Source organism: Sapajus apella, unplaced genomic scaffold (genome assembly GCF_009761245.1).
Source record: "Sapajus apella isolate SASKATOON/1434 unplaced genomic scaffold, GSC_monkey_1.0 scaffold61, whole genome shotgun sequence".
Taxonomy (NCBI): Eukaryota; Metazoa; Chordata; class Mammalia; order Primates; family Cebidae; genus Sapajus; species Sapajus apella.
In genome coordinates this window covers 413804-429095 of record NW_022437001.1, presented here as the reverse complement: position 1 = coordinate 429095, position 15292 = coordinate 413804, and the positions used below count along the sequence as shown (strand labels likewise).

Below are 15292 nucleotides of genomic sequence, written 5' to 3'. Positions count from 1 at the left end.
ATATGCAGGAGTCTATCTCTACAGAACATAGGTCTCCGAATTGCATGTTTACTTTTTGTGACTTTATCTTGAAATTTCAGCCACTTGAAGCAGAGTATAACAGACAGCTGAACAACAAAGGCAAAGGCCTTTTTTGTCCACAACATTAATCTTCGTCGAGCTGTTATAATAGAAGTGATTTTTAAAGTTAATTATATTAAAATTAGTCCATATTCATTGGTTAAAAAATATAAAATGCTAATAAGCAAAACAAAAATACCATTAATCTCACTACATTAACATTTTGGTATTTACTCTCCCAGAGATTTTTCTGTGATAATGATATATATCCTTTTTGTACAAAAATTGGATCATATTTTATATATTGTTCTGTAATCTGCTTTCTCACTCTCATTCACATGTAAGCATCTTTCTCTGCTAATAAATATACAATATATTTTTAGTGGTTATATATCATTCCATTGTCTCACTAAATCAAAGAATTTTTTTTTAGCCAATCCCTTAGTGTTAAACATTTAGGCTACTTCAAATTTTTAATTTTTATTTATTGTAAACATTGTTACATCTTTGGAAACTTCTAATTGCTACCTTTGCATATATCTCTAGACAAGGAATTGTTAGGTCAAAGTTATACAATTTTAAAGCTTTAATAGCCCATTGTCAAATTATCCCTCTTTCCTAGAAATTTTTACAATTTCTATTCTTCCAACACTACTCTTTAGGGAAATAACCTTTTCCTCACATCCTCTCCAACACTGAATATTATTATTTTCATTTTTTGTAAGTCTAATAGGTGAAAATAATATCCTATTTACTGTGACTTTCTTTTTATTGCTACAAAGACTAAACCTTTTACAAAGCTTAGTTGGTAATTTTAATTTCTTCCTTTGCTGAATTGCTTATTAATAGTCTCTGCTTATATTAAAAATGGGATAATTATTATTATTCTTTTTAGACAGAATCTCACAATGTCGCCCAGGCTGGAGTGTAGTGGCCAGATCTCAGCTCACTGCAGCCTCAACCTCCTGGGTTCAAGCAATCCTACCACCTCAACGCCCTTCCCCCGCTTTCCCAGTAAGCGGAACCACAGTTGTGTGCCACCACACCTGGTTAACTTTTGTGGAGACAGGGTCATACCATGTTGTCTAGGCTGCTCTTGAACTCCTGGGCTCAAGCAGTCCACCTACCTCAGCCTCCCAAAGTGCTGGGATTACAGGTGTGAGCCACCATGCCCAGACTATCGTGTTTTTTGAAGTACAGAAATGTTGAGTTTTTAATGTAATTAAATCTAGCTTTTTCAAACATGGTTTCTGACTTGTGTGTCATGCTTTCAAACTAGTTCCCTCCTTAAAGCGATATAATATTTTCCTGTATTTATTCTGGCTTTTTTTCTTTCTTTTTAACACACGAACTCAACTGAAGTCTATTTTAGTAAATAGCATGAGGTGGATCTCTAAATCCCCCCCTCAAATGTTAGTCAGCTGTCCCAAGACTATTTATTAAATAATCCACTTGCTATGAAATGTTACTTCTAATTTGGTTCTGGGTATACACCGTTTTAATTGTTGATCAAGCATGGCACGCTCCCTGTGAACTCCCCATGCTTATTCTGTCTTATAATTGCACTTTTTCCTTCTTTTAGAATTGTCCTGGCTATTTGCACACAGTTCTTCTTCCAGATGAAATGTGCATAGGGATTTTTAAGCTGACTGGGTTGAATTTAAGATGATCATTTTTACATTGTTGAATCTTTCATCAGGAACACAGTATACCTCTCCATTTGTTCAAGTCTTTTATGTGCCACAATAAAAATCTGAACATTTTATATTATCGCCTGCATTTTTTCAGTTGTTTATCTCTGGGTAGTTTACGTTTGTGCTGCCTTTATGATATTACCAATGTTGGTGTGTGCTAACGAGTGGCTTTTTTAGCATAGCAGTTAAGAGTCCTGGGTCAGCTGGCCCAAGTCTGAATCAGGGTTCACTTTCTTGCCCTATGACATTGGGCAAATTAACCTTTCTTAGCCAGAGTGATCTTATCTCATCTCATCTGCAAAACATACATAACGATACCGTGAGCTTTATTGTTTTGTAAATAATAAATGAGAAAATGCAGGTGAAATACCATACTCCAGGCCTGACACACAGACACGTGAATGAATGTTAGTAATCCTTATTTTGCAGGTTTTACAGTAGCCAGCGTTTGTTGGTAAAACACTAGCATGAATATTGTTTCAGATACCCAAAGGCTTTCAGCAACCATCTTCCAAAACAAGCTTTACATTTCTAAGGAGAAGCATTTTGAAGGTTCAGTGTGGGAAACTGTCCATCAACAAGAACTTGTTTAACTTAAAGCAACAAAGAGGAAAAGCAGCTCAAGGTATGGTGCCCACTGCCACAGCTCTGTGGACCATGAGCAGTTGACAAGCACTGCCACATAGGATACCGGTTGCCTCACCTGTGGGCCATCAGGCCACTCCTAGAGTGCAGGACCCTTACTTGTGGTGGAATGGACTTAGGCATGTTGGTAAATCAGCAAGCTGGGACCTGGCCCACCCCTGGGCCTGCAGGCATTCTCTCCCAAACACTCATTCCTTTATTTAGTTAGATATGTTTCCTGCTATCTTTTTGACTATTTATTATCTCTGTGAAATCATCAAATAAACCTAGACATTTTTAACTCTGAAAAATCCTAGAGTTCCCTGTTAAAAAGATCCTAGCAAACTGTCACAGAATTGCAACAAATCAAATGAGTGGTCCGTTTTCAAACCTTTAGTTTGAGAGCAGTTTTAGTAACTTACTTATGGTGCTAACGTTAGTGAGCAATTTTTCTAGGAACGTTAGATATTTTAAGAATGTGGGGCAAGTGTGGTGGCTCATGCCTGCAATCCTAGTAACTTGGGAGGCGGGGGCATTTCAGCCTCAAGGACCACTTGAGCTTATGAGTTCGAGACCAGCCTGGGGAACATAGTGAGACACTGTCACTACAAAAAATTTTACAATTAGCTGGGCTTGGTGACTTGTGTCAGTAGTCCCAGCTATTAGATTGGTGCAAAAGTAATCATGATTTTTGCCATTAAAATAATGGCAACAACAGTGGTTACTTTTTTACCAACCTTATACCTTATATTTGGGGGGCTGAGGTGGTAGGGTTCCCTGAAGACTGGAAAAGTTGAAGCTGTAGTGAGCTGAGATCACAACACTGCACTCTAGCCTGGGCAAAAGAGTGAGGCCCGATCTCCAAAAAAAAAAAAAGAATGTGGAACACCTTTCCCAAAAGCCTGTGTAGTAACAGACTGACAAATGAAACCAAATGTAATTGATTAAAAAGCATCGTTGTATTGTTTTCTTTAAGAAGGTATGTAATGGGCATGCTACCAGTTAAATAAAGACAGATGCCACTGTAATACCTTGTTTCATAACTGCCCCTTTGTTGCAGTCAGGCTTAGATAAGTCATCTTTGTTCTCCTGACCAATCTATCTTGTAACAATCCCTTGTTATGACCACAGCTCATGTACTGTCTCCAAAGATGGCAGTAAACCTATGTTAAACCCTTCTTGTGTTATGATGCTCTCTAACTCATTTTTGGGGGGAGTGCAGAGATCAGTTTAGCACAAAGTCACATAGCAATTCCATCAGGTTCCCTTTCTCTTCATCAAGAGAATGTCCTTTCTCCTTCCTGCAAGAGGCCTGGTCTCAGGTGGAATGATTGAGGTAATGCATCTGGCTAACATCAGAGGCAAGCCTAGTCGTGCACATAGATCATGCCCACGTTGTAGACATAATCTGGGCCACTATTCAAGCAATGCTGCGGTTTTTAAAAGTTAGTACATCTTCCCTCGTCCAACACATACATGCACACACACACATGGGTACATGCGTCTGTGTTTTAACAATATTATTTGAGGTCTTCATCCTGCACGACTATAAACTGTTACTTTGTATCCCTTAAAATACCAAGCTCAGATTTGAGGGAAACTGATATTTAACACTTGAATTATAGATGATTCCTGACTTACAATGGTTGACTTACAAATTTTTAACCTTACAGTGAAGCAAAAGTGATGTGTATTCACTTCACTCCTTGACTTATGATGAGGCTATCTCTAGATAAACTCATTACAATTTGAAAATATCGTGCATTTTTGACACGATTTTCTTTTTCACTTACAGTGTGTCTATCAGGACCTAACTCCACTGTAAGTCAAGGAAGATCTATATACTTTTTTTTTGAGACGACGTCTCGCTCTTGTCCCCCAGGCTGGAGTGCAACGGTGCGATCTCAGCTCACTGCAACCTCCGCCTCCCAGGTTCAAGCAATTCTCCTGCTTCAGCCTCCCAAGTAGCTGGGATTACAGGTGCCTGCTACCATGCCCGGCTAATTTTTGTATTTTTAGTAGAGAGGGGGTTTCATCATAATGGCCAGACTGGGCTCGAACTCCTGACTTCATGTGATCTACCCTCCTTGGCCTCTCAAAGTGCTGGGATTACAGGCATGAGCCACCATGCCCAGCCAGATCTATGTACTTTTAAATGACTTTGAGGGACTAAAGAAGAAAAGAGGAAATAAGCCTCAAAACAAAGAAAAAAAGTGGTCACAAAGATTTACGTGAGCAGAGAGGCCAAAAAAATGTTTACACAAAACTGCTGTTTTCTTGCAATTAATGGTTAAGCGTTGCCAATGACCGTGCTGCGTGACAGACACATCATTCACCAAGTGCTCTCCTAGATTCACCTCCTGGTGGCTGGCTTTCTTGAGGCTGAGTGTTCTTCTTTTTCTAGTCCATAATTTGTCTTTTAATTTATGAAATATCTCTTATTTTAACAAAATAATAAAAGAAAATAGAAATGCACTTTTAAAAGAAACTGTTCTCTAGATTAAGCTTTATCAGATACAAACCTGCCATGTGAACTTGAACAAGTCACTTAACGTCTCTGAGTTCTAAGTTTACTCAAATTATTTTATTTTTAACTGATTGTTTTGACATGATGTAGACAGTGTCAGGCACATAATAAGTGCTCAATAAATGTCTTTTTAAAAACTACATCAAAAATTATACTTTCTCAAAAAATGACAAAGAGAAGGGATGAAACAGGAAAAAACCCACACAAAGTTCTCTATTACACTAACAAATTTTTCCGGAAAAATAGTGAAGTGGCTCATTTTTATAATGACATTGAGCTCAGAAACATAAATCATAAAATAAACCGCAGGATTATTGTAATTTAAGAATAGGTATACTGTCACTCTCTCTTAGTTAATTTCTTAGATAATTACGTAGGCATCTAGTATATAAAAAATGTGATGTAAATGTCTTGTTATTGTTGTAATCATTACTTTTTTAATTTTTTTGAGATGGAGTCTCACTTTGTCACCCAGGCTGGAGTGCAAGTGGTGCCATCTCACCTCACTGTAACCTCCACCTCCTGGGTTCAAGCGATTCTCCTGCCTCAGTCTCCCGAGTAGCTGGGATTACAGGCGTGCACCACTACGCCTGGCTAATTTTTTGTATTTTTAGTAGATACGGGGTTTCACCATGTTAGCCAGGATGGTCTTGATCTCCTGATCTCATGATCTGCCCCCCTCGGCCTCCCAAAGTGCTGGGATTATAGGCATGAACCACCGTGCCTGGCCCTATGACTGTGTTCTCAAAATTATAAATCCACTTTAGCAGAACCAAACCTAATTCTTTCCCTAATCTTTTCCTATGTTGTTGCTCAATGTAAAGTCATCCCTGTGGTCAAAAGATTAAGAGGAAAGAAGAGAGGGATTTGGCTAACATTTGTGATTCCTTGTCTGTGGTTTTTCATCTAAGGTTGCAGAGACAGAAACACCAAGCTTTCAGGAAACTGCCTAACTACAAATCCCTCCGGAAGAAGGAAGAGGCTGGCTTGATTGGAAGATTCATGATAAAAGGGACTCTTTCTTGTTTGCACCACTATCTAGTGGCATTTGGGAGGGTGTTGTGAGGGTGGAGTTAGAAAATAAGGGAGTATGTTTTCTATACAGAAGTTAAAACAATAATAAAACCAACCGAAAGGATCTGTTTTCTGTCATCACCATGTGTTGGCAATGCTTAACGAGGTCAGAGATGAAATTCTCTCCAACTCGAGGGCAGACCCCACCTAGCACCCTCCTCCCACTGACACTATTCCTCTGTGCAGTGCCAGGTACATAGCAGGGATGAATCATGGAAAAGATGCTAAGATAGAAAATAAGACTATGAAAGACTCCCTTCCACGATTCCTTTGTTGCTTTTCCTATTGTTTTTTTTGTTTTTTTTTAAACATGAAACCATAGTGTCATCTTCCCATAGTATTTCATACATCTCTCTGGTCCTTATTAAAATCGTGTGCTATCTTTTGGTTTCCTTAGCTCAGGAAGAATATTCATTCAATAAGGACGGAGGAAGGTAATGAACAAGGAGGGGCCAGTGAGACATGGATAAAGTTCTGAAAGACTTGAGATGATGGACCCTAACAAGAGAAAGTTGAAGAGCTGAAGTCTTTGCTCACAATGTGGAATATATTAAGTGTAAGATGATTATCAGATTGACTTCCTTTTCCCAGAAGCATGGTGGACTTAGGTTCTATGGACTTAATACATAACAGAGGTTCTATGTCAGGGGTGTCTTTCTAGCATCAAGGAAAGTAAAACCCTGTAAATGAATTCCAGAAGTCTTCATTTATCAGGAGAATGGAGAATTGTGTTTTCCACTAAATTCAGTTTTTAATGGCTGTCACATACTTTGTGAAGCATTAAATTCACATGTATACTATTTCAATGACAGACGAAGAATCACGCACAAGGTAAAAGCCAATGGAAAACTCTGGGTGATAATGGTGTGTCTATGTAGGTTTGATCGTAACAAATGTATCAATCTAATGGGGGACATTGATTATGGGGGAGGCAGTGCATGTGTGAGGGCAGAGGGTATATGGGAACTCTAGTTTCTGCTCAATTTTGCTGTGAACCTAAAACTGCCCTAAAAATAATCTTTTAAGATGCCAGTGTGGGAGGGGGAAGAACTGTTGCTACTGCATAAAAATAGTTTCACTTGCATTGTGCTTTAAAACTTAGCTACTGCTGGGCACAGTGTCTCATGCCTGGAATCCCAAAACTTTGGGACGCTGAGGTGGGTGGATCACCTAAGGTCAGGAGTTCGAGACCAACCTGACCAATGTGGTGAAACCCTCTCTCTACTAAAAATACAAAATTAGCCAAGCTTGGTGGTGGGCGCCAGTAATGTCAGCTACTTGGGAGGCTGAGGCAGGAGAACTGCTTGAACCCAGGAGGCAGGGGTTGCAGTGAGCTAAGATCTCACCATTGCACTCCAGCCTGGGTGACAAGAGTGCAACTCCATCTCAAAAATAAAAATAAAAACAAAAATAAAACCTAGCTAGTGGTTTCATTCTCTTATATCATCCTGTGAAACTAGAAGGACAGATGTTCTTATTTCCATTTTTCAAGACAAATAAATTAAAACTCAAAGAGCTAAAGTGACTTGTTTTAGTCTAAAGAACAAACAAGCATTCAAATTAGGTCTGAAAATGAGTCTTCTAAATCCAGTGATCCACAAATGCACTTTCCACCTGTATCTCTAACAATTCATAAGCTTTTAGAGAAAAAAGAAATCTTACTTTTGTCCCAGGGTAGATACTCAAAATAAACATGTTATGGATTATCAATGTAATTAAAACATTAAGATAGGAAAAAGAAATGTAAATAAGATCATGACAGAAAAGAAAGCTCATCCAAACTCTAAGGTGCTAATGTCCTTTTAAAAACTCCCGACTGGGTCAGGGGCGGTGGCTCACTCCTGCAATCCCAACACTTTGGGAGGCCAAGGCAGGAGGATTGCTTGAGCCCAAAACTTTGAAAGCAGCCTGGGCAACATAAGGAGACTCTGTGCCCACAATAAAGTAAAAGAAAATTAGCCAGGCATGGTGGACAAACCTGTGGTCCCAACTACTTGGGAGGCTAAGTTGGGAGAATCGCTTAGGCCCAGGAGGTTGAGGCTGCAGTGAGCCATGATCATACCACTGCACTCCAGCCTAGACAACAGAGCGGGACTCTGTCTCAAAACAAAACAAGAAAACAAAACACCAAAAAACTCCAGAGTGATAAGAGATAAGAGGACTATTCTGAAATCACCAACATTAATTGGTCTATGCCAGCAATGAAGGAGAACTGAGTCTCATAGTAGGTCAAACAAATTCCTGGTTTCCCAGGATTGGTAGGTCCAGAAAGAAACCACTAGGGAACACTGGGACAAAAATAATGATTCATCCACCAAAATGGTTGTGCCTGGGTCTTAGGATACAGGCTTCTTAGCCCAAAAGGCAGTGAGTTTCCGTACAGTTTTAACTTCCTAATAATTATAATAGTCATAACCAGTGCTTATTGAGAACTTACTTTATGCTGAGCTTTGGTCTAAATGCACTGCACTTTTCTTAGATTTTTCAGTGAATAAAAAATTAACTTTGCAATATCATAATAACCTTTGAAGTAATCAGAAAATGCCCAGTGGCACAAAGATCTGGGATTTGCCATTCTTGGTTCTCGAATGCTGGTGCTGGCGTCACTGAGAGGGCGTAAAGTGAAGGCCTGGCAGTCGTCCTGTGAATGCCAGACAGCTCTGGACCCACAGAGGAATGTGGACATTTCCTTTTAAAACAATAATTTAATATAAAGCAGTTATGTAAAGGCTCTAGCTCATTTTCTCATTATTTCAAAAATCTGACTTTTTTTTTTAAGATGGAGTTTCACTTTTGTTGCCCAGGCTGGAGTGCGATGGTGCAATCTCGGCACACTACAACCCCCACCTCCTACCTCCCAGGTTCAAACAATGCTCCTGCCTCAACCTTCCAAGTAGCTGGGATTAGGGGCACCTGACACCATGTCTGGCTAATTTTTGTCTTTTTAGTAGAGTAAACTTTGTATTTTTAGTTTCACCATGTTGGCCAGGCTGGTCTCAAACTCCTGACCTCAGGTGATCCACTTACAGATGTGAGCTACCGTGTCTGGCCAAAAATCTGGTTTTTTTTTTTTTTTGAGCCAGAGTCTCACTCTGTCTCCCAGGCTGGAGTGCAGTGGTGCAATCTCAGCTCACTGCAACCTCCGCCTCCCGGGTTCAAGCAATTATCTGCCTCAGCCTCCCGAGTAGCTGGGATTACAGGCACCTACCACCAGGCCTGGGTAATTTTCGTATTTTTAGTAGAGACAGGGTTTCACCATCTTGGCCAAGCTGGTCTTGAACTCCTGACCTCGTGATCCACCCGCCTTGACCTCCCAAAGTGCTGAGATTATAGGCATGAGCCACCAAGCCCGGCCCAAAAATCTAATTTTTCAGAAGCTTTCACTGCCATACAATTCTGTAATGTTAAGCTTCTTCTATGTTGCGAACAATTTCAAAGAGCAAAAGGTAGGTATGTAAAAACCACCTTTTGGGTGGTTTTTGGCATGCTGAGGGTGCTCATCAGTGATAGAATAAGATATTTAAGATATTTATGGAGTTTTAGTGGTGATCTCAGCCCTATACCAGACATAAGGTCAAAACATGGGGAAAATATTCCTTTGTAATATTCCCCCTGGTATTTTGTTTTCTTCCACCTGCTTGTTAATATCTAGAATCAATCTCTCTCTCTCTCTCCTTTTTAGAGACAGAGTCTTGCTCTCACTCATTGCCCAGGCTGGAATGCAGTGGCACAATCATAGCTCACTGCGAGCCTGAACTCCTGGGTTCAAGCAGTCCTCTCACCCAAGCCTCTCAAGTAGCTAGGACTACAGGCAAGCGCCACCAAGCATGGCCTGGAATCTCTTTTAAATAGGATAGAATCCTTTCTGAACTGGCAAAGAATGTTAACATGGAAATACCTAGGGCAGTGATATTGACCTAAATCTATAATAGGTATAGACTTTGGAATCAGAGCTGAGGTTTGTCTGAGTAAGGCTTTGGTGGTGTGATGTCAGGAGACATTTAGGATGGTGGATTGTTACGTAAGGTTTAGGGAGGAGATGTAGGAAAAGGGTCCAAAGATAAACATCTGACTGCCCCACCCCCTGCCTAATAATCAGTATTCCCTTGCAATGCTCAGGCTTCAGGGATTATCCAATGATGGATGATTGCAGTCTGGAAGCATTTAAGATGACTGGCACCAGACCTCTGGTGAACTATGCCGGGAGAGTATTTATCCTGCCTGCAGGTTTATCCCATTTATTCCAACAGAAGTGGAATATCTCGGGCATATGGTCAAGTTCTCTCTAGGTATCCAGGAGTGATTGCTGCCAACAGCGTGGTACCTCCAAGATTACAGCTGAGCTCTGCAGAGCAAGTCCCCAACCTGCTGAATCATCAATTCTTTTTCCTGAGAACATGTCCCATGTCCTGAGAAAACAATTCTCTAATCAAAACACCCCAAACGTGGTCATTTCTATCCTCACAAAAGAAAATATAATTTAAATGAGATTGTGGAGTACTAAACTATACCCAAACCCCAATGCACTAAAATTTTCTATCAAGCAGAGCCACCTAGTGGTAAAAATGGAGCATTTTTTAAAATTCCCATTTATTTTCTCACTCTAGTTTATAGTTAGTTACCCACTTTAAGACAGTCACAGCTAGGCTGGGTGCTGTGGCTCATGCCTGTAATCCTAGCACTTTGGGAGGCCGAGGTGGGTGGATCACCTGAGGTCAGGGGTTCAAGACCAGCCTGGCTATCATGGTGAAACCCCATCTTAAAAAAAAAAAAAAAAAAAAAGAGACTGTCACCTCCATCTGTTTTCCTTACTAAACATCTATTTATCCAAGGTAAACAAACCTACAGTTTGTCATGATTGGAAAGTTTTATGACTAAAACAGAGGCGAAGGCAACAGTGTCTCTTTAGAAGGGCAAGAAAATGCCCTTCTAAAGGGCATTTCTTTATCTTATTTCTAAAGATAAAGAGCCCTAGGATATTTACTTCGTAGCCTTCTATTTTCTGTAACTCACAGTACCTCTTCTCCACACTATGCACATATACACTCATGTAAATGGTCGCATACAATTCATAGGAATGGAGAAGGCAGGCAAAAAGTGTTCCACTGTGGTTCCCAATCCCCTTCCTGCCAGATACACACGATCTGTGGTAGAAATGAGAAGTACCTTGGGTTGTGATTTGATTCCTTTTCTTCCTTCAAGGTAGGTAAACATTCATAGTCAGCTAGGACAAAATAAAAGCAAACTCATTGTTAGTTACTGAAATTCTATTTTCTATCCACAAACCTGATACAGCTAAATATCGCAGTTCTCTGACCTGTGTGGTTACGTGTGCAAAAATGGCCTCACCAAGGAGTGATAGTGGCGAAAAGATTAATGATGGCAAAGCCCTTGAAATGGAGAAAGCACTAATAACACAGATACAAAACTTCAACATGCCTCTGCCCCCGGGAAGGACACAGTTCATCACTGCTTGGTTATTCTGTCCTGTGGCACTCTGGTGCTCCAAAAGCTAGAATCTGCATGCCTCAGGATAGACGCTGGAATAAGATGACTTCGCCTGAGGTTCTAATGTGTCTGCAGAATGATTTCCATCAGATTGCATAGCAGAAAAGAATTGGGTAACGTGGGAAAACAACCAATCTTCCTACGGTCGTAAGTTCTTTTCTATTACACCACTCATTATTTTTAAGGGCAAAAAAGTTATTTGAGTCTATCACCTATGTGTCAAAATAACTTAGCTCTAGTTGTCAAATAGAAATGCCTTTCCCAGTTTTCTCGCTTTAGTGAGTGTGACAGGATCATGATTTTATATTACACAAAATCTCTAGCACAAAACCTAATACAACAACATAGTAAGAAGAGATTGCCTTTATGTGGTGAATTTTTTTCTTCTACTTTTTTTTCTTTTGCATTTGTCAAGTTCTACTAGGTATGCATATTACTTTTAGCAACTGAAAACAACAAAATGAGATTCCTGATCTCAATGACCTGCCCCATCTTCAAACAGAATGGCTTTACAGAGTCATTCTTTCCTCAATATGAAAAACTGTTAGAAATTGTACAAGTTATCTGAGTGGTTCTTTTTTGAAATCATATCTTGATAAGCCTCTGGTAGTAATAATTCTTATAACCAGTCTCTGAATTTTAGAATTCTACTGTACCGTGTTGAATTTGACAGACCCTATTTAAAAATACCCTAGGTATTTTTAAAAGACAAATGGTAAAAACATGCAAATTATATGATAATGCTGGGGTTTATTAATTTAATATAAGTAGTATAAATAATTTATTAATTTGTAAAAGAAATTTTAAAAAAGAAAAAACAGCTGCCATCATTTTAAAGTCCCATTATTGATTTACTAAAGAATAAGGAACATACACTTCCATTACTGCCAGATATCAATTGGAAATTTTTATATGGGGTACGTATATCACCATCTATATGAGCAAGGTCCAATAGAGCATTCTAAAGTGATAGAAATGTTCTAGATTCACACTGTTCATTTAGTAACCATTGGCTACTAAAGCCTCAGTATGTCGCTACTTAAGCCTAATTTTTAATTTTATTTTGTTTAAATTAATTTAAATTTAAATAGCCACATTTGGTGAGTATCTATTATGTCAGGCAGCACAGATCTATGGATACTATGTTTGATAAAGTTTTACATCCAGAGTCAGTTCAAAATTATAGATCTCTAAATTCTGTAATGTATAACGTAATGCCAGATGCTAACTTTTTCAAGATAATTTAGTTTCAGAGATTTCCTTTCTTTAATAAAAGACCATTTTCTGCTTCAAAAAGACCATTTCAACAACTTGTACAGAAATAAAAACAAGCAGCAACAATTAAGCTGAATATTTAAGTATTGTCAGACCAAGTTTATTATCTGCATGCACCAGATTCAATGTGGGATTGGGCTCTGTCTCACTCCAGGATTTATTGAGATATTTATAAAGCTATTGCAGCTTTCTGTTACCAGAGAGGAAAGACGAAACAACTTTAGGTTACCACATACCATTTCTATTCATGCTGTTCATCCATTTATCAAGCTCTTCCACTTCAATTTCCATAACAGAGGGTGTATCTTCCTCAAAAATAGGGCTAGAAATAGAGAGCAAAAGGCTTGTTGGAAACAAATGTGAAATGTGCCGAATTTCATTTGGAAAGAGGCTATAATGTTGAACCTGAGGACAATGAAGTTGATTTAGTGCCCTATGCTCTAAGGAAGCCTGGGGGCTTGCCCTTTTCCAGACAATCAAACTTTAATAGGAAGAAAGGCTACCACAAAAACAAACATACATCCATCACTGGTCCAAAAGTGGGGTGCCCACAGGCCCAGCAGGTGGACTAAAAAGGGAACCCAGGAGATTGACTGCTCCCCTCAAGGTGCAAAGTCAAATCTGCAAGCCTCCCAGGGTGAGGCCCTTCCGGAGAGTTGCCACATTTAGCATTTTAACCTTGCTTAATTTCACTTCCTCTTCCTTGGGGTTTTTTGATCAGTGCCCCAGGTCAAGAGGCCACTGTCAACAGGCTGCAGTTATCACCTGTCCCTTCAACACCCAGGCTTTCCTCTCTTGGAGAAATGGAGCCCATTGCTTTAAGAAATTCACTGCCCTCACTTGCAGAAGCTCAAAGTGCACAGTCAGCGAACAGAGCCTCTGGTTAGTGGAGATGGGGTTGGGAAAGGAGGGACCACCAGCTCTGAAAGCTGCATAGGCGGTGCACTGTGCAGAGGAAGCAGCACAGTTTCTAAACCAGGAGGCTGCTTGGAAGATGGGGAGGGTATGGCATCACCCCAGAACACGCTTCTGGGCGGAGGCTTGTTTTTTCTCTCCCACCCCTCCTTCCCTCCCTCCTCTCCCTTCCTCCTGCTCCTCTCACTCTCCCCTTCTTCCACCTCTCTCTCCCATCCCCGGGGATTCTTGCTGTGCAAACTAATGCTTCTACCAGGGCTCTCCTGCTCAATACCAGCTTAAGTATCTTTCCTGGTGATAAAATTTCTAATCAGAATAAATGAACCGATATCCTTGAAATACAGCCAGGGATAGACTATTTACTATGCATTTGAAATTGGTAGCAGTCAGGACTTTTTTTCTGAATGTAGGACATCAAAATAAAGCAGATGTCACGCTGTCCTTGCCCAGATCACACTCACATGCTGGTTAGGGTTTGGGGATGCCGGCACATTTCCCCCTTCCCTGCCAGTGATCTCCTGCCTGGCCTGGGAAGCAGGAGAGCCCACAAAGTGTCAGAACAAAACTGAAAAGCCAGCTGCCCACCAATATCCTCCTCGCCCTGTTGCTGTTCACACCCCAGTTGGATCAGAAGCAGCAGGGAAAACTTACACTTTCAGGTTTTCACTTCCCAGTTCATCTAAAAAGAAATGAACATAAAGGTCATGTTAGCTTTGTTCTTCTGTAACAACTTTTAATTTCAACCACAGCTGACAGCCTCCTTTACAAAGAGAGTGAAATGATGCTAAGTAACATTTTTTAAGGAGCGATCATTAACTTAGAGTCAAATAAGTGCAGATTGCCACATTCAAAGGAGGTCCTAATCCTGTGAAATCTGCTTTCTTTTAGATGTGGATGGTCTGCTGAGAATGCTCACTTCAGATCAGATGTTCATCTGTCTTTATTTTTTACATCCATGGGAAGAGGAAAACAGTGGTAAGGGAAGGCAAGGGAGGTGAAACGCGAGCTTGCTCCTCTGCCCCCTTCAGTAAAATGTCCCAGATCTAAATGTTGCTGCTTCATCTCCTGTGACACCCCATGCTGATCACTGCGGCACTGTGCTTTAGTCCTGGTGGAGGATGTGGGCTCTTCCATCAAGGGCTCCCCTTGGAATTTTCCTTTTACCCCTGCTCTTTGCATGGCTGGATCTCTCACATCCTCAAGGTCTCAGCTTAAATACTCTTTCCTCAGGGAGGCCTTCCCCACCTCTTCTATAGAAAGCAGGACCCATCTTTCCTGTTGCTCCCCAGCTCAGCACCTTGCTTGCATCCTTCATGGTACTGGCCACAATTTCTCATTGGTCAATTCATCTGTTTGATTTTTTTTTTCTGTCTGTCTCTCTCACTAGACCATAAGTCCAAAGGGGCAGGGATTGTGTCTGTCTTATTCATCATGGTATCCCCCCCAGCTCTGAGCCAGCTAGCACAGTACCTGGTAATGCCTAGTCAATATCAGTGGAATAAATGATTAGGTGTTAACGTCAGTTGTTCAGCACTAGGGTTCAATACATGTCCAGTCTTTTGGACTTAGCATAGTGAAACTTCCAACAAGCTTGCTTTTAATTGCTGTTGGTTGA

The 15292-nt window shown here is 40.3% G+C and overlaps 1 protein-coding gene across 2 annotated transcripts in view; it reads right to left on the bottom strand.

The window, feature by feature from the left end:
• TMEM154 (transmembrane protein 154) overlaps nucleotides 1–15292 on the bottom strand; it is a 58642-nt gene that overhangs the window by 5328 nt on the left and 38022 nt on the right. For both annotated transcript variants that reach the window (XM_032246402.1, XM_032246403.1), the window contains exons 4-6: nucleotides 14329–14356; nucleotides 12999–13084; nucleotides 11146–11203 (exon numbers count right to left, since the gene is read on the bottom strand). In XM_032246402.1, the coding sequence (XP_032102293.1) occupies nucleotides 11146–11203; nucleotides 12999–13084; nucleotides 14329–14356 (172 nt within the window). The remainder of the gene's footprint in view (nucleotides 1–11145; nucleotides 11204–12998; nucleotides 13085–14328; nucleotides 14357–15292) is intronic.